Source organism: Bufo bufo, chromosome 7, assembly GCF_905171765.1.
Source record: "Bufo bufo chromosome 7, aBufBuf1.1, whole genome shotgun sequence".
NCBI classification, from domain to species: domain Eukaryota; kingdom Metazoa; phylum Chordata; class Amphibia; order Anura; family Bufonidae; genus Bufo; species Bufo bufo.
This window is the reverse complement of record NC_053395.1, coordinates 21,512,945-21,532,110: the sequence shown is the minus strand read 5'-3', so window position 1 is coordinate 21,532,110 and position 19,166 is coordinate 21,512,945. Positions and strand designations below refer to the sequence as shown.

General features: G+C 48.0%; 1 protein-coding gene across 3 annotated transcripts in view; it reads right to left on the bottom strand.

Moving 5' to 3' along the window:
- The window catches only part of SLC5A10 (solute carrier family 5 member 10), a 109,916-nt gene that overhangs the window by 88,777 nt on the left and 1,973 nt on the right, over positions 1 to 19,166 (bottom strand). Inside the window, exons 2-8 of one of the 3 annotated variants that reach the window (XM_040439461.1) lie at positions 18,999 to 19,064; positions 18,748 to 18,889; positions 16,966 to 17,123; positions 2,455 to 2,526; positions 1,578 to 1,682; positions 991 to 1,050; positions 168 to 272 (exon numbers count right to left, since the gene is read on the bottom strand). In XM_040439461.1, coding sequence (XP_040295395.1) covers positions 168 to 272; positions 991 to 1,050; positions 1,578 to 1,682; positions 2,455 to 2,469 — 285 coding nt within the window. In that variant the 5' untranslated portion in view covers positions 2,470 to 2,526; positions 16,966 to 17,123; positions 18,748 to 18,889; positions 18,999 to 19,064. Of the gene's footprint in view, positions 1 to 167; positions 273 to 990; positions 1,051 to 1,577; positions 1,683 to 2,454; positions 2,527 to 5,109; positions 5,446 to 16,965; positions 17,124 to 18,747; positions 18,890 to 18,998; positions 19,065 to 19,166 lie in introns of those variants that run through there. The other 2 variants (XM_040439462.1, XM_040439460.1) reach the window with 2 other exon arrangements.

Sequence of the window (19,166 nt, the reverse complement as noted above, 5' to 3'; positions counted from 1 at the left end):
ACACCAGTGTCATCTACACAAATGATGTTTTCTCGTCTGATCCACCTTCTACCCTTTCCCTTTACTTTGAGCTGTCAAAATGCACTCAGGCAGCTCTGGATGCAACTAGAGAATTTCCCATCATACAACTCCCCTCATCCCCCAATAGTCAGTGGCTAAGCACTTACAGAAATCTTAGTAAAGACAGACAGGAGCAAGGAGAGGGCGGACAGGTACACCTGGATCCTTTCTCCCCCGAATCTTCTCTGCAGGTACTCCGGCATGGTGACAATCTGAAGAAGGAGAGAACATGGTCACCCCTTATAGACGCACATGGTGTAGTTCTGCGTCACGATATTCATTGTGGTGGGGGGAAAAATTTTGTCGATAATGAAAATGGGCGACAGATTAAATAAGATTCGAAAATTTGCAATAATAATTAGATAAATTTGCTCCAGAAATTGCAAATCTGATCCATAGCTTGCAGTACCTAAAATCTACCATGAGGTGGCACTGCAGCATTAAGAATATAACACAGGTAATGCATTACCTACTGCATTACACAAGGGGGCAAATATGTGTGGTGTCTATGCAAGTTGGCAGTGTTGCTAGGTTACAGAACTACTGAGATGCAGTGGTCCCCAACTGTTGCAAAACTACAACTCCCAGCATGCCGAGACAGCCAAAGGAGTTGCTGGGAGTTGTAGTTTTGCAAAGGCTGGGGAGCCCCAGGTCCGGGACCACTGCTGTAGTTAGAGATTGAGGCATCAATGTTGCTAGGGATTGTCCTCACAGTTGCAGGTCCTACTTCCCCTGGTTGATGCAGTCCTAGGTGACCACCAGGGGGCTAGGTAATAACAGTTAGATCACACAGCGGCGTTCTGCATGCAGCTCTGGAGGTGACTGGAGCGTACTATAGATTGGAAATCAGGACAAGATCAATAGAAGAACACAGTTTTGCACGTCACGTGCACTGACCCCCAGTGCAGTATGTACGCGCTCAGTACTTACCCCCGAGGAGATGTAAACTGGGACGAAGATCCAAGCCAGGGCCAGTAAAATGTAGGTGGCCTGTAACATATAGTACATCACCGTTACATACTATAGCACTCCAGAGGCGCGAGGCACCACAACTCTGCAACCTCTTCCCCCCCCCCCCCCCCCGGAGCCTATTCTCTTACATTATCTGCTCATTTGACTCTTTGCTTTCCAATTCTGGACTTAAAACATGTTTTATACTCCAGTCACATCCAAAGCTGCTGCACGAAGGAGCCTTCCTATCACTGCACAGTAGATGAGTCTGGTACAGTGTTACCTGTCAGACCCTAGAAGAGCGACATGAACTCAGCACGCTACTGACAGACTCCAAACATACGCAGCTTTGGATGTGACTGGAGCATAAGACAATTTTGCTCAAGATTTGTATAATACAATAAATCAGTTTTTGCGGTTTCCTGATCAGATTTTGTGCCCACTGCAAATGGGGGCAACCGACCCACTGCTTGGGGCTCAGCGCCAAGTGACAGTGCCCACGCTTTCCCCGGTTTATTCAGCCTGTCTATCCACATAGGAGAGCAGAGCTACGTCTAATCTCTTACATTCCATTCAAATCCAGCCACAGCGATGCCACCTGCCGCCCCAGTGCCCGCCAGCCCGATAAACAGCCCGGAGCCTTCACTGCTGGCAAAGAGAGAGGCGCCAATCTAAACACAAAGAGACAGAGGGAGGGTTATTAACATGAGATGCCGTGTGTAAGACAGTAACAGGTCGTCACCCAGCTTTCCCAGACCCCTGCATGGCGAGCGATGCGTCCAGTATATTAAGTGGCACTGCCCAAGGAGGCAACATCTGTAACAGCGCCCCCATGTGCCACTTATAATGCTAGCGGCAAAGGGAATTCTGCACCCGCGGTGGGGCGTTCCTCCTGCCGGACGTTCCCAAAAGTCTTGAACCCGCGCCGCTGCCCTGTTTAGCGGCGCACAAGCGCAGAGGCTCTGCTTTCCAGGTAGCGGTGCACGAACGGTCGTTGCTCTGGACGCAGAGCCTCTGCGCTTGCACAGCTACTCGGAGCGGCGGCGCAAGTGCAAGATCATCGGCAGGTGGAGCGTCCACAGCCTCGCAGGTGCGGAACAAATTAAAATTCGCTCATCTCTAAAAGGGACCCTTGGGTGCGACTGCTAGCTCTGCAGGTCCGGCGTAGTGCTTTCATGTCGCCAGCAGGGGGAGCAGCCTCATTCTCCGGGGTATGGTCTGTGCCAAGGAGCCGAATGGGTTCAAAAGGCAAAAAGCTGCGGCTAATCCCATTTACAAATCCGAGGGAATCCTCCTCACCCGTCTAATTCCAGGACTTGGACGTTAACCCTTTCCCTAACGGTCTTAGCTTACACATTTACTAGGGATTTCAGCAAATAACGACCCCATATTTTACGTCTTATTAATCAGTAATATCAGCGATCCGTTGATGTGTGCACTTACCGGCCACCAGGCCATGTTCCGTCCTGCGAGGAAATAGCCGCTCAGGGTGTTCCTGCTGACACGACAGGACGACTGGAAGAGAGAGAGAGAAGGCGATGGAAGGCGACATAGAGGATCCCTCGCTGTGTCTCTTATACGATTTGATCACGTAGCCATGTGGTACATGCGCGCAGCAGCGTCGTTTATGCGGATTTTACATGCAGATTTCGCTGCGTTTCCGCACCAGAATCCTCATGTGTTACTTGCGGATTTTGAAGCAGATTTGCTCCCGATCTCAGTCATTGCAGTGCACTGGGAATCCACACAAACAATGGACGTGCCGCAGACTTCAAAATCCTGACCGCAAGTCATCTCCGCACGTAAATAAAGCGCAGCGAGTACGTGAGAGCTGGAAAATCTCATTAACTGTGGTTCTGTATTACGCTGCATAGCCACGCGGAGAAACCGCACATAATCCACACCGTGTGCATGTGGCCTTAGATTGGGAGTAGTATAATAAACCAGGCGGAGAAAGGCAGCTAGATGGGACCGGGGGAGTGAACACCATACATCAGGGACTAGGGAGTAAACCACTGGACACCAGGGACCGGAATACTAAACCACTGGACACCAGGGACCGGAATACTAAACCACTGGACACCAGGGACCGGAATACTAAACCACTAGACACCAGGGACCGGAATACTAAACCACTGGACACCAGGGACCGGAATACTAAACCACTGGACACCAGGGACCGGAATACTAAACCACTAGACACCAGGGACCGGAATACTAAACCACTGGACACCAGGGACCGGAATACTAAACCACTGGACACCAGGGACCGGAATACTAAACCACTGGACACCAGGGACCGGAATACTAAACCACTGGACACCAGGGACCGGAATACTAAACCACTGGACACCAGGGACCGGAATACTAAACCACTGGACACCAGGGACCGGAATACTAAACCACTGGACACCAGGGACCGGAATACTAAACCACTGGACACCAGGGACCGGAATACTAAACCACTGGACACCAGGGACCGGAATACTAAACCACTGGACACCAGGGACCGGAATACTAAACCACTGGACACCAGGGACCGGAATACTAAACCACTGGACACCAGGGACCGGAATACTAAACCACTGGACACCAGGGACCGGAATACTAAACCACTGGACACCAGGGACCGGAATACTAAACCACTGGACACCAGAGACCGGAATACTAAACCACTGGACACCAGGGACCGGAATACTAAACCACTGGACACCAGGGACCGGAATACTAAACCACTGGACACCAGGGACCGGAATACTAAACCACTGGACACCAGGGACCGGAATACTAAACCACTGGACACCAGGGACCGGAATACTAAACCACTGGACACCAGGGACCGGAATACTAAACCACTGGACACCAGGGACCGGAATACTAAACCACTGGACACCAGAGACCGGAATACTAAACCACTGGACACCAGGGAACGGAATACTAAACCACTGGACACCAGGGACCGGAATACTAAACCACTGGACACCAGGGACCGGTATACTAAACCACTGGACACCAGGGACCGGAATACTAAACCACTGTATGCCAGGGACTGAGGCAGTAAACTCATAGACACTGGAATCCAAAACTACTAGACACCAGGATCCAGGAACTGAAATACAAAACCACTAGAGACCAGGAACTAGGCAGTAAATCACTAGACATTAGGGACTGGAATACAAAACCAATGGACGCCAAGGACTGGAATACTAAACCACTGAACCCCAAGGACTGGAATAATAAACCACTGGACACCAGGGACTGGAATACGAAACTATTCGACGCCTGGGACTGGAATACTAAACCACTGAACCCCAAGGACTGGAATAATAAACCACTGGACACCAGGGACTGGAATACTAAACTATTCGACGCCTGGGACTGGAATACTAAACCACTGGACCCCAGGGACTTGGATACTAAACCACTGGACACCAGGGACTTGGATACTAAACCACTGGACACCAGGGACTGGAATACGAAACTATTGGACCTCAGGGACTTGAATACTAAACCACTTATACAGTAAGCTCCTCAGCTCCCCCTAGTGGTGGCTGCAGGCAGACTATGACTTTGTAAAGACGCTCTGCTCAGTAAATGTCCATCCAAGAGAAAAGCCTCAGCTGCACCGACAGATGAACCCTGTCTTTGCGGATGCTTCATACATAGGGCCAATACACACTGTACTACAAACACACAGAACACCTGACAAAGCCATGGTATTTGTTCAGCGCAAATACCCCGTAAACCGTAGCCCAGCTGACCATGTGAATGTAGCAGAGCTCACTTTGTCACATGCCTTATCTGTGGTTTCCGATAGGACTGCAGAACCCGACTACATTTCCTGCATGTCCTAATAATCAATGACTAACTTGACCGTCAGCACTAATCCTATTGTAACATGCAGGAAATATTGCAATAACGGGGGCTTGGAGCGATGCCAAGATAATAAGCAAGCGACCCGTCTGTCCATTGCTGATTATCTATTCCTATCTGCCGTCCCCTGGTAGTTCCCTCCGCTTCCTATCACTCATCCTGGCTGATAACAGGCAGCAATAGACAGCACATCACAGTCAGACTTTGGTGACATTGGTCTCTTACCCAGATGCCCACGGCCACGTTGAGCCCAAAATAAGCCACGATCACTATAATGTCGGAGATGTTGAACTGCGCCATGGGGTCTCGGGTCATTGTGGTGTTTTGCTCCATGGCCGGCGTCCTGCTGCTTCCCGGTAGAGAGTGGAGAGAGCAGCAAGGTGTGGAGCGGTCAGAAGTGCTGACTCCAAGGAACTGGCGAGCAGGTCGGGGGAATTGATCATTAATCCAGCTGGACGGGCACTGATGTCGGAGGCTTTCAAGCAGATGTAAAGGGACACAAAGTGCAGGTCGCCATTTATAGTCAGAGTCACATCCCAACCTCAAGAGACAGCAAATCAGGAGCCCGGGTCGTCCCCCCCGCCGGCCCCCCCGACCGTCCCTATCGCCTTCCAAAGTGGTCATTTCTTGGTCAATGGGTATAATGGGTCATCCCTTCCTCCACAAGCAGACCCCGGAGAGTTTCGATTGGTGCAGATATACACAAAGGTTAACTGGCACACATATACACAAGACTGTGCCCACTGGGCCCTTAAAGGGGGGCCGAATGATGCATGTGCCCTAAAGAATGGTAATGCCCAGCATATAAAATAAAGGGCCTACTGGATGTCACCTGGCACATAGGTACACAAAAGAGGGTGCAGATTGGCACAGATAGCGGGGCCCCTCTGACTGGCAAACACACGGCTGTAGGTTTTGGAGGGCGCACACAAAATGAGGATGGGCGAAGTGGCATATACATTGGCAAACGCGGTCTTAGGTACGTCTGGAGCGCATTCTGCGCCGCAAAATCTGCATCGCTGTTCACGCGGTGAAGATTTTTGACCAGGCAGATTTGAAATCCGCCTCGCAGCAGAAAAATAAATAAATCGACAAGTGATTTACTGAGGTGGATGCCACGTGGAAGAGGTAGCGGATGGCCTCACGTGGACTGGCACCATCGAATGGAGCTAATCTGCGTGTGTGGCGCATCAAACTGTAAATCCGCACGGATTCTCTTGCAATCTGGCCCCCGATCCGCCATCCGTTTACCTTCATTCTCCACAACTATGAGACAGAAGATCTGGAGTGATGATCCTGGGGGGGGGGCGGCTGCTGTAGACGGGCATTGGCTTTGATTCATGGGTGGCAGACGAGGCGTGCACTGGGTCCACCACGTCTGTGGAGGAACGTGTTAGAGACGGAGGTGGTGAAGTGATTAAACAATAACCAGAGCAACTTCTGCAGCAGCGATGGCAGGAGGAGGAGGAAATCTTTAGCAGGTTGTGCTCAGCAGCTACAGGGTTAATATAAAGACTGCAAAATAGTATATATTAAGAAAAGCTCTTTATGTGCAAAAATACTGTGAGCCAGCCTATATTATTAATATAAAGACTATAGTGACTGATAAATAGGAGATATGGCACATATCTATAGTTATATCATTTCTTATACTCTAGTCACATCCACAGCTGCATTCAAAGTCTCGCTGGCTTCCTGCTATAGGATCTTACAATTCTGCTGCAGCGAACAGTGAGTGCAGCTCTGGAGTATAATACAGGATGTAACTCAGGATCAGTACAGGATAAGTAATGTAATGTATGTACACAGTGACTCCACCAGCAGAATAGTGAGTGCAGCTCTGGAGTATAATACATGATGTAACTCAGGATCAGTACAGGATATGTAATGTATGTACCTAGTGACTCCACCAGCAGAACAGTGAGTGCAGCTCTGGAGTATAATACAGGATGTAACTCAGGATCAGTACAGGATAAGTAATGTATGTACACAGTGACTGCACCAGCAGAATAGTGAGTGCAGCTCTGGAGTATAATACAGGATGTAACTCGGGATCAGTACAGGATATGTAATGTATGTACCTAGTGACTCCACCAGCAGAATAGTGAGTGCAGCTCTGGAGTATAATACAGGATGTAACTTGGGATCAGTACAGGATAAGTAATGTAATGTATGTACACAGTGACTGCACCAGCAGAATAGTGAGTGCAGCTCTGGAGTATAATACAGGATGTAACTTGGGATCAGTTCAGTATAAGTAATGTATGTGCGCAGTGACTGCACCAGCAGAATAGTGAGTGCAGCTCTGGCGTATAATACAGGATGTAACTCAGGATCAGTACAGGATAAGTAATGTAATGTATGTACACAGTGACTGCACCAGCAGAATAGTGAGTGCAGCTCTGGAGTATAATACAGGATGTAACTCAGGATCAGTACAGGATAAGTAATGTAATGTATGTACACAGTGACTCCACCAGCAGAATAGTGAGTGCAGCTCTGGAGTATAATACAGGATGTAACTCAGGATCAGTACAGGATAAGTAATGTATGTACACAGTGACTGCACCAGCAGAATAGTGAGTGCAGCTCTGGAGTATAATACTGGATGTGATTCAGGATCAGTACAGGATAAGTAATGTAATGTATGTACACAGTGACCCCACCAGCAGAATAGTGAGTGCAGCTCTGGAGTATAATACAGGATGTAACTCGGGATCAGTACAGGATAAGTAATGTATGTACACAGTGACTGCACCAGCAGAATAGTGAGTGCAGCTCTGGAGTATAATACAGGATGTAACTCAGGATCAGTACAGGATAAGTAATGTATGTACACAGTGACTGCACCAGCAGAATAGTGAGTGCAGCTCTGGAGTATAATACATGATGTAACTCAGGATCAGTACAGGATAAGTAATGTATGTACACAGTGACTGCACCAGCAGATAGTGAGTGCAGCTCTGGAGTCTAATATAGGATGTAACTCAGGGTCAGTACAGGATAAGTAATGTAATGTATGTACACAGTGACAGATAGATATACAACCTTAAATCTACAAGATCACATAAGAGCCTCAGTGGTAATATAAAATAATGTATGCAGCTGATACTATAGAATTATGGGACAACTACTTCCCCCATCATCATCCCTGTGCCAATACAATGCTCCTTTAGACTCCATGCACAATACTGGATAGGGGCCAGTACATATCTGTGTGGGATGTATGGGAGGGAATGGCAGAATCTGCTGACAGCTCCACAAACACTGCAGAGATAAGACAGCGTCTTGTGTTGTGGAGGTTCAGAATCACTTCTAATGGAGCACAGTAAAATTAAGGACCAGGAAATTGGTGTAATGGAGCAGAGGTCAGGAAAACACACATAAGGCTCAGCAGCTGTGCACTCAGCACAATGGGCAGGGGGACATCTGTGCACCGCGGTGATCAGGCTGCTGACGCCTTATCTGAGGGATCTGCTTTACACATGGTATGACCAGCATAACCAGACCTGGACCTAGTGTGTTGTCAGGACAATGTGTAACTCCACTGAAAATCCCATCATGACGGCAGTGCAATATTAACAGATAACAGATGGTATCAATGAGTGGTCCGGGAAAAGCTTAAAGGGAATGTCCATCTTTGATAAACATTTGGTTTACATCCACAATTCCATGCAGAATCATTTTTTTAAAATATACTTTTATAGCCTTTGGGGTTTCTAATTTCTGAAACAGCTCCAAATCCCCTTCTACTACATACACTGTTAGAATGGAATTCAATGTATATAACAAGCCTCCCCCTAAACCAGGGGTGGCCAACCTGAGGCTCTCCAGCTGTTGCAAAACTACAACTCCCATCATGCCCGGACAGTCTACAGCTATCAGCCTACAGCAGGGCATGGTGGGAGTTGTAGTTTCACAACAGCTGGAGAGCCGCAGGTTGGCCATGCCTGCCCTAAACAACCAAGCTCCCCCTAGTGGTGGCTACAGGCAGCCGAAATTTTACCACTTAAATGGACATCTGACATGGAAAAACATGACTTGTACACATGCCTGTATTGGCCTCCTTGAGTTGCACGAAGTTTCAGACTGCAATCTTCATACCCCCAAATTTAATTTTGCTCCTAGTTTCAGATTTGTCTCATGTGGATGTATCCTTCCCAGTAATACATGCTGGATCTGTGTGTATAGGATGCTGCTGCCTTCACTAGCTCTCATGTATCACTTAATTCCTGGATGTATTGTTAGATTCGGCATATTACACTGCCCGATTCTGCAGGCGATTGTCTGGAGGGAAGCATTCCCTCCCGGCAATCGCCTGCTCGCTAGCGGAGAAGACCACTGCTATTACATGCAGCGATCTCCTCCACAGTTGATCTCCACGCAAGCTGAAAGATCACGATCGACCAATGAAAGAGCGTTTGCTCATTCATCGAGTAATCTGCGGCAGTATTACACTGACAGTCGAGTAATCTGCGGCTGTATTACACTGACAGATGATCGCTAACGAGTGTTTATTATGAATGCTCATTAGCGATCATCTGGCAGAAAATCTGCCAGTGTAGTACAGGCTTTAGGCCTCTTTCACACGAGCGATACGGATTGTGTCAGGATCTCTTTAGGGACGAACTGATGGTTTTAGATGCACTTTCAATAATTTTTTTCTGCAACTTCGCCCAGCGTTTCCATTTTTTTTCCGTCCAGATTGCAAGCATTTTTCATGTGTGTGGAGAAAAACTAAAGAACAACAATCCACATCTCCAGCAACCATCAGTGAAAAACGCATTGCATCTGGACACCTTCCGTTTTTCATGCAAGCCGTATTCACTTCTATGGAGCCAGAGCCGCATGAAAAACGCACAATATAGAACATGCTGCGATTTTTTTCTGAACACAAAGATGATGCGTGAAAAAATTAGATTGTAAAAATCCCTTTCTCAGGGGATTGGGGGACACAGAAGACCATGGGTATAGCTGCTGCCACTAGGAGGCGACACTAAGCAAAAAAAAGTGTACCATGGGGAGGGAACAAGAACAGAACGAATCCAAGACCGGTCATAAGGTCCAGCACAGAAATGTGGGGGAGGACACACCCGGAACCCTGAAAAGGGGCAGGAAGAATCATTCCCAGGAAGGGCAGCCAGAGAGCGGCTGAACACACAGAGGCTCCGGCTGGGCAGAAGACGAACAGTCCAGGGAATATAAGTCACGGCTTAGGAGACTGCAGAAGATACAGGAGAGAGAGATCTAGCCTGGATTCAGAAGACTTCTGAGGAAGCGATATCCATGGGTCAGAACAGGGGCGTAGCTAGAAATGCATGGGCCCCATACCAAAAAAAAATTATGGCCCCCCCCCCCCCCCCCCCCCCCCCGTGCCATCCACAGATCCCCCCCCTCCCCTAAATAGTGCCATACACAGATCCCCCTCCCCTAAACAGTGCCATCCACAGATCCCCCTCCCCTAAACAGTGCCATCCACAGATCCCCCTCCCCTAAACAGTGCCATCCACAGATCCCCCTCCCCTAAACAGTGCCATCCACAGATCCCCCTCCCCTAAATAGTGCCATCAACAGATCCCCCCCTCCCCTAAATAGTGCCATCAACAGATCCCCCCCCCTCCCCTAAATAGTGCCATACACAGATCCCCCTCCCCTAAACAGTGCCATCCACAGTATCAGGTGCCAACCCCCCCCCCCCCCCAGGTGCCGGTATCAGGTCAGGTACCAACCCCTCTCCCCCCATGTGCCAGTATCAAGTGCCCCCCGCTCCCCCCATGGCAGTAACAGTCGGGTATTAAAAAATAAAAACTACTACTTACCTCCATGTCAGCGATGCGATGCAGCCTCTTCCTGTGTCCCTCCCTGTATGTCCATATATGGAGTCAGTGCTTGTATTTCAGAAAATGTTTCTACTGGGATTCGAACCCATGACCTTCTGTATCAGAGGCAGAGCACCTAACCACAAGACCATAAGAGCTACCTTGCTGCTGACTGAAAAATTATGAGACTTCTACTGTTATAGCTGGCTAAGTGTACATCTATACACATGACAGCTGCTCATATATAGAGATATGGCAGAGCTGAGTGTGCTGGGATAGCTGTCATATAGAGATATAGCAGTGCTGGGTGTGTTGGGGCAGCTGACATATGTATAGATGTACAATTAGCCAGCTATAACAGTAGAAGTGTCAAATTTTTTCAATCAGTTGTATTGCAGCCTTTATGGTTGTGAGGGTAAATGCTTTGCCACTGATACATTGGAGATTGTGGGTTCGAATCCCAGACACATCAGGAGACTTTAGAATACAGTAAGCGAGGGGGCCTGAACATTAAGACTGCTGCTGTGAAGAGGCCCTGAACATTAAGACATCGATATTTTTAACTAACATGAAAATAAACTGTCGGGCCCCGAAGCAGCAGCTTCCCCGGTAGTTACGCTGCCTGTGTGTAGTGTGTGTTAATAATAATAAAAAATAAATAAAAAAAAACAATGCGGTCGGACGGGCCCCCCAGTGGCGTAGGGCCATATAGCCACTGCTATGGTTGCTATGGCGATCCCTACGCCACTGGGTCAGAACCCCAGGAATGAGCCATCAACAGACACAACATGGTGTGAGAAGAAAAAAGGGAACCACTCAGTGGAAAACTGATTGGAAGAAGAAGACGAACTAAAAATGGCATCTGGATATCAAGGGACGGAGAAGTGCAGATGTGACAAAAATGTTGCCCCCCCACGGGGGATGAAGTAGGGGTGCCAGAAGTAAAGGCCCCAAAACCATACAAGGCTGCCAGAAGAGAAGACCACTCCAGTGGGACCATGACGAACAAGGCAGGGCTAGAGAACCTGGATGACAGGCATGAAAATGGCCCACAAGAAAAAGTTCTCAAGGGAGTGAAGAAAGTCAATGGGAACAAGGCAGTGAAACCGACCCAAACCAAAAAAAAGATAGGAGTAACCTGGCAGGAAACAAGTGTCCTCCGGAAGCAAAAACGTCCGCTTCAGACCTACAGCCAAGGGTTTTGCTGCATTAGTGTGTTCCCCCAAGGGGAACGCCAATGTGATAAGTAGAGGTAGGTAGAGGAGGACCTGAAATTCCAGAACAAGAGAGGAGAGAACAGATGCGCCATGGAAAGCTGCCTGAAGAAGCTGAAGAAAAAAACACCTAGGACCAAAATATGAAGGTTGTGTAAACTCATCAGACAATGTCGACCGCCACTGCGGAACCACCGCGCCGAAAGAAGAAAAAAAGGGGGTTATCCGAGGTATGCACAAAACGGGCCGGAAGGAACTAGAGATGGCATAAATACTGCGCCAAGAAGGGAGTCTGGACAGCGAACGCCACAAGTCCCAGGAAAAAAAGACTGGTAACAGAACCAATACCACCCGCGCAGGCACTCTACAGCAGAAAGGGGCGTACGAGAACTCAATGGCTATGGAAACTGCATCTGGAGAAAGTGCAACTACTCGCCCTGCGGAAGGGGAGAAGTAGAAGAGGCTGATGCGGCTCAGTAGGGAACCAGCATTTAGGGGTGACAACAGGGACAGTACGACCGCTCTACCCGGGGAGGGGAGCCAAGCAAACAATTCACATATGCAAACTGAGTAAGTGCGTACCCAAAACCACAAGGAGGCAACGCCGATGCTGTCACCGTAATAGATGGTAGAGGCAATGCACTACATGTGAAGGGAAGAAGGCGCGAAGCCAGCGCCATAGAAATCGGCAGTTTATACCATACACAGAAAACCGTACTAATACCCACGAGAAGTGAGCAAACCGACCAGCTGCAGCATGTCCTGGTATGGGCAGATGAAAGCACTATAGGGAATAAGAGTACCTGTCAGCCAGAGCCTCAGGAACACCATACATATAAGGCCGAATGCATAATGTCCGTGGTATCCCGGCCTGGCATCCTGCTGAGCATTCGGCCTAAGGCCTGGAGGATCTATCGCACCCGGTGATGGCAGAACATGAGCACAGTGCCACCCGTGAGAAGGAAATGTAGGCACAATCACAGCTACAACTAGCGAGAAGGTTCCAGCCCTAGAAGGAGGAATAGTGCGCAGATACCGCACAAAACACCAGGTCTGATACTCCACATGGAGAAAGAGGGGACGGTAAAAACGATGAACCCAAATACTCCCCCTGGGATTGAGTCACACAGTAGTGGCCACGGAACAGGAGTCGCCATAAAATCTATGGCCAGTGCAGGCTGCCACGGTCTCTAGGGCCAGAGGAGAGGCTCCCCCTGAGAATGAGGCCCAACAGCAGTAGTCACCAAGAACATGGTGCCAGCGCAATCCTCCACTTGAGGAGGAGGAAACTGGCCATCAGAGCAGACGTTCCACCTACTGACAGAGAATGGACGCCGAGCGCGTTGAGTCAACAGCCTGGTCAGCTACAGTCCTACCTGGAAGACATAGGCTGCCACGTAGGCGCCTGACACCAATCCAATCAATGACTACCTGAGGAAGGGGATATTGTGGTGTAGTCACAGTATCCAGCAGTAGTGCCAAAATACCACCTATGACGGGGGATAAGGCGACTGTAGGGACCGAGTCTAGCAATAGGCCATCCATGAAACTGGATGCAATGCGACAAGGAAGAAGTGAGAGTAGTCGTGGTAGTCAACGTTCAAGCGATTACTCCACCTAAGAAAGACGGAAAATGCGATAGGATGGACAGCTTCCAGAGATAGTGAATCACCCCGCTGACTGAAGAGGGAAACCCGACAAGATGTACCGGGTCCACGGGTAGTGTAAGCACTACTGGTTGTGCAACTATTCCGCCAATGGAAGGAGGGTAATGCTACAGGATCTACAGTATGCAATTGTGGTGCAACTAATCCGAAAGGACAGATGAGAACCAGTATTAGTGCAATTACTCCGCCTGGGGAGGGGGTATTGCAACATGACGTATGGTATCCGGTGGAAGCGCGGTTACCCGCCTAATGAAGGAGGGTAATGCGATAGTCTGTATAGGAATCAGTGGTAGTGCAACTACTCTATGGAAAGGGGGTAATACCACAAAGTGTACAGTATCCGGAGTAAGTGCAAATACTCCTACTACGGAAGGAGAGGAATGCTAGCGGAAGTATAGGATCCAGTGATAGTGCAACTACGTCTATGGAAGGGTAATGCTACAGGACGTCCAGTATCCGGTGGTGATGTAAATAGTCTGCCTATGGAAAGAGGACAATGATGTACAGGAGCCTAGGAAAGTAGAGTGGTGATAGAGAATGAATAGAGTCAAGAGGCAAGTGCAAACACTCCGTCAATTAAAAATGGAGGGTAATGGTACAGGCTGAACCGCACCCAATGGAAGTGCAAGTACTCCGCCCATGGAAGGAGGGTAATGCTACCGGCTGCACAGAATCCAGTGGTGGAGCTATTACTCTGCCTATGGAAAGAGAATAATGGTATGGACTGTACGGTACCCAATGGAAGTGCTATTACCCTGTCTATGGAAGAAGGGTAATGCTACAGGCTGCACAGTACCCAGTGCAAGGGCAATTACTCCGCCTATGGGAGGAGGGTAATGCTACAGGCTGTACAGTACCCAGTGAAATTACTCCGCCTATGGGAGGATGGTAATGCTACAGGCTGTACAGTACCCAGTGCAAGGGCAATTACTCCGCCTATGGAAGAAGGGTAATGCTACAGGCTGTACGGTATCCAGTGCAAGGGCAATTACTCCGCCTATGGGAGGAGGGTAATGCTACAGGCTGTACAGGGTCCACTAGTAAGCGCACATATTCCGCCTAAAGGACGGAGGGCAATGTGACAGGACCTCCAGAATCCAGTGGCAGTGAAACGACTTCACCTATAGAACTACAGGGAATGCGGTATTCAGCGGTCGTGCAGGACTGCTGCCTATGGAAGGAAAGTAGCGCTACCGGACGTATGTATCCAGCGGTAGTGGTAAGAACTCCGACTATGGAATGGCGGTGGGAACTAGGTCCAGAACAGGCCCAGATAGCTCAGAGGGTTCATAATATACAGTCATGTGAAAAAATTAGGACACCCTTTGAAAGCATGTGGTTTTTTGTAACATTTTTAATAAATGGTTATTTCATCTCCGTTTCAACAATACAGAGAGATTAAAGTAATCCGACTAAACAAAGAAAACTGAAGAAAAGTCTTTTCAAGATCTTCTGTAAATGTCATTCTACAAAAATGCCTATTCTAACTGAGGAAAAAGATAGGACACCCTTGCCCCTAATAGCGAGTGTTACCTCCTTTGGCTGAAATAACTGCAGTGAGACGGTTCTTGTAGCCATCTACCAGTCTTCGACATCGGTCTGAGGAAATTTTACCCCACTCCTCAATGCAGAACTTTTTCAGCTGTGAGATGTTTGAGGGGTTTCTTGCACGTACAGCCCTTTTCAAGTCACCCCACAGCATCTCAATGGGATTCAAATCTGGACTTTGACTTGGCCATTCCAGGACTCTCCATTTCTTCTTTTTCAGCCAATCTTTGGTTGATTTACTAGTATGTTTTGGGTCATTGTCATGTTGCATGGTCCAGTTCCGCTTCAGCTTTAATTTTCTAACTGATGGTCTCACATGTTCTTCAAGCACCTTCTGATACACAGTAGAATTCATCGTGGATTCTATGATGGTGAGCTGACCAGGTCCTGCTGCAGCAAAGCAGCCCCAAACCATGACACTTCCACCTCCATGCTTCACAGTTGGTATGAGGTTCTTTTCTTGGAATGCTGTGTTTGGTTTACGCCAAACATGTCCTCTGCTGTTGTGTCCAAATAATTCAATTTTGGACTCATCTGTCCAAAGAACATTATTCCAGAAGTCCTGGTCTTTGTCAACTTTATCGCTGGCAAATGTCAGTCTGGCCTCGATGTTTCTCTTGGAAAGCAAAGGTTTCCTCCTTGCACACCTCCCATGCAAGTTAAACTTGTACAGTCTCTTTCTGATTGTAGAGGCATGTACTTCTACATCAACAGTAGCCAGAGCCTGCTGTAGTTCTCGAGATGACACTTTAGGGTTTTTGGATACCTCTTTTAGCATCTTGCGGTCTGCTCTTGGGGTGAACTTGCTGGGGCGACCAGTCCTGGGCATGTTGGCAGTTGTTTTGAAAGCCCTCCACTTGTAGACTATCTTCCAGACAGTGGAATGGCTGATTTCAAAATCTTTTGAGATCTTTTTAAATCCCTTCCCAGACTCATAGGCTGCTACAATCTTTTTTCTGAAGTCCTCTGACAGCTCTTTTGCTCTCACCATGGTGCTCACTCTCACTTCAACAGTCAGGAGCACACCAAACTAAATGTCTGAGGTTTAAATAGGGCAAGCCTCATTCAACATGCAGAGTAACGATCTACTAATTATGTGCACCTGGTGTGATATACCTGTGTGAGATCTGAGCCAATTTAAGAGGGAATACATGTGAGGGTGTCCTATCTTTTTCCTCAGTTAGAATAGGCATTTTTGTAGAATGACATTTACAGAAGATCTTGAAAAGACTTTTCTTCAGTTTTCTTTGTTTAGTTGGATTACTTTAATCTCTCTGTATTGTTGAAACGGAGATGAAATAACCATTTATTAAAAATGTTACAAAAAACCACATGCTTTCAAAGGGTGTCCTAATTTTTTCACATGACTGTATATAGTTTTTAATAACATACAGCTCAAATCTAAACCCCAAGCTGTCTCGAGTACAGGAAGCATTTTGCCCAGCGCAGTAGAACTGAAGGCAAGGAAAGAGTTAAGCCCAGGGGCGGAGCTTATTGGCCGCTGGTGGGAGGAAGAAACGATCTTGAAGATGCGGCCTATGTAGGAGGCAGAGGCGGGGCCTCGAATACAGGCTGGGCTGACCGCAAGAACTTCCTGTTGGGGCAGCAATGCAGGGAGGGAGCGGGAGAGCAAACATGTGACATACCCCGGCCCGTCAATAAGCCGGATGGGAACTAGGGAACTGCCGTGGGGAGCCGGATGGGGGGTAGGCCGCAGAGAAGCCGGGGCCTAGATTACCAGCGGCCCCAGCAGCCGGGTCACCAGCTTCGGTGTGTTACCCCTGGGTGAGGGTAGCTACACCGGTAACACAGGGGACTTAGTGGAGTCCATACCTGGTGACCAGAAAGCTAGCGGGATACAGAGGCTTTAGGAACCTCTGGTCCTCTCCTTGCCTTCTGGAGACCAGAAACGAGCAGAGGGCTTGAGGACCCCCTGGACTCCCATCTCTTGGGTGGGAACGCAGGAAGCTTGAAGACTGCCAGCAGCCCAGCTAAAGGGAAGAAAAAGAGAAAAATGAAAATAAAAAAAAATCAGCAGAGCTGCAAAGCAGGGAGGTCTACCTCCTACAGACACTAAGCTAAAACTGATTAGCTCAGTGTCTGCAGGGGGGTATAGCTGACAGAGCTAACACTTTTTTTTGCTAAGTGTCTCCTTCTAGTTCTAGCAGCTATACCCATGGTCTTCTGTGTCCCCCAATGATACGAGCGAGAAATGTACACAGACTGTGAAATTAATCGGTCAGGATTCAATCCGGAAGCTGCGTGTTCGCTAAACGCATTGCAGCTGGATGGAAAACTCGCTCATGTGAAATTAGCCTTACACACACTCTGCAGAAGACAAATGGCCGGGAGTTTTTTTTAGGATTTAGGAAATCCCAATTTTTAATACCCGCCACGGCAATCACAAGTTCTGTGGAGGCAGTCCCCTTAGATCCCTGCAGTAAACACTTCCCCAACCCATCCCTGCTGATCCGAGTGTGACGCCCACCCTAAGGGCTCATGCACACGACCGTATGCCCTCCAAGATATACGGTCCGTGAGCGGGCCATATGTCTCAGAGGGCATACGGTTTTGTGCATGAGTCCTACTAGTGGATTTACATGGCAGATTTATTATGAATGATAATTGTCCCTGATTAATCAGACTGTGTAAAGGGTGCAGCAGAAACCATGCCCAGAAACGATGAATTTGTACAAGGACGAACAAATGCAGTATCCATAGCTCATTCCCATATAGTGGAGGCGATCGCTGCTGGTAAATACATCCCTGCACAGGAAATGACGCACAGGAAATTATCGGGAAGGAACGCTTCCTTCCTGATACTTGTCTGCTCATCAGCGCTGTGTAAATGCTCCTTAAAGGGCATCTGTTAGCAAATTTGTACCTGTGAAACTTGGCAACCTCCTGCATGTACAGTCAGGTCCATAAATATTGGGACATCGACACAATTCTAACATTTTTGGCTCTATACACCACCACAATGGATTTGAAATGAAACGAACAAGATGTGCTTTACCTGCAGACTGTCAGCTTTAATTTGAGGGGATTTACATCCACATCAGGTGAACGGTGCAGGAATTACAACAGTTTGCATATGTGCCTCCCACTTGTTAAGGGAACATTTTTAAAAAGTCTGACAGTCTGCAGGTAAAGCACATATTGTTCATTTCATTTTAAATCCATTCTGGTGGTGTAAAGAGCCAAAAATGTTAGAATTGTGTCCATGTCCCAATATTTATGGACATGACTGTACGCTTGGCAGCTGAAGGCATCTGTGTTGGTCCCATGAAAATGAAGTTTTAATATATGCAAATAAGCCTCTAGGAGCAACAGGGGCGTTACCATTACACCTAGAGGCTCTGCTCTCTCTGCAACTGCCGCACCCTCTCCACTTTGACAGTACCAGGTGTGATGACGTTTTCACTACCTGGCCCTGTCAATCAAAGTGGAGAGGGCGCAGCAGTTGCAGAGAGAGCAGAGCCTCTTGGAGTAACCCCGTCCCCGTTGCTCCTAGAGGCTCATTTGCACATATTAAGTCTTTCCATGTTTGTCAGCAATGCGGGCACATATGAACGTGGGACCGACACAGATGCCTTCAGTTTCATAGGTACAAACCTGCTGACAGATGCCCTTTAAACCTCAATGCTTGTGCACATACACAGACATCTTTTGTACACAGCACCTGAAACTTTACGACTCCATAGACAGTCTCTATCCTAGGCGGCTGCTGGTGTAGCCTCCATAAGGACCTGTGCACCTGCAACCAAAACAGGTATATGTACATAAATTACCCATGGTCTGCACTACATACATACATACATACAACTAAAGTATAAAATGCCTCCCACCCAGTACACAAGCCCTACTAGTGCATAAGAACTATGGCCCAGGGCAATGACGAGCAGAATGATTCCTTGGCTGTGGCATGAAATCTGAAAAAAAAATAAAGTCACACAATTCACACAAACATTTTATTACGTTCCCTCATCTTTTGCAGAAAATAAATTACAAGTGCACATTTTCTGTATGCTTTC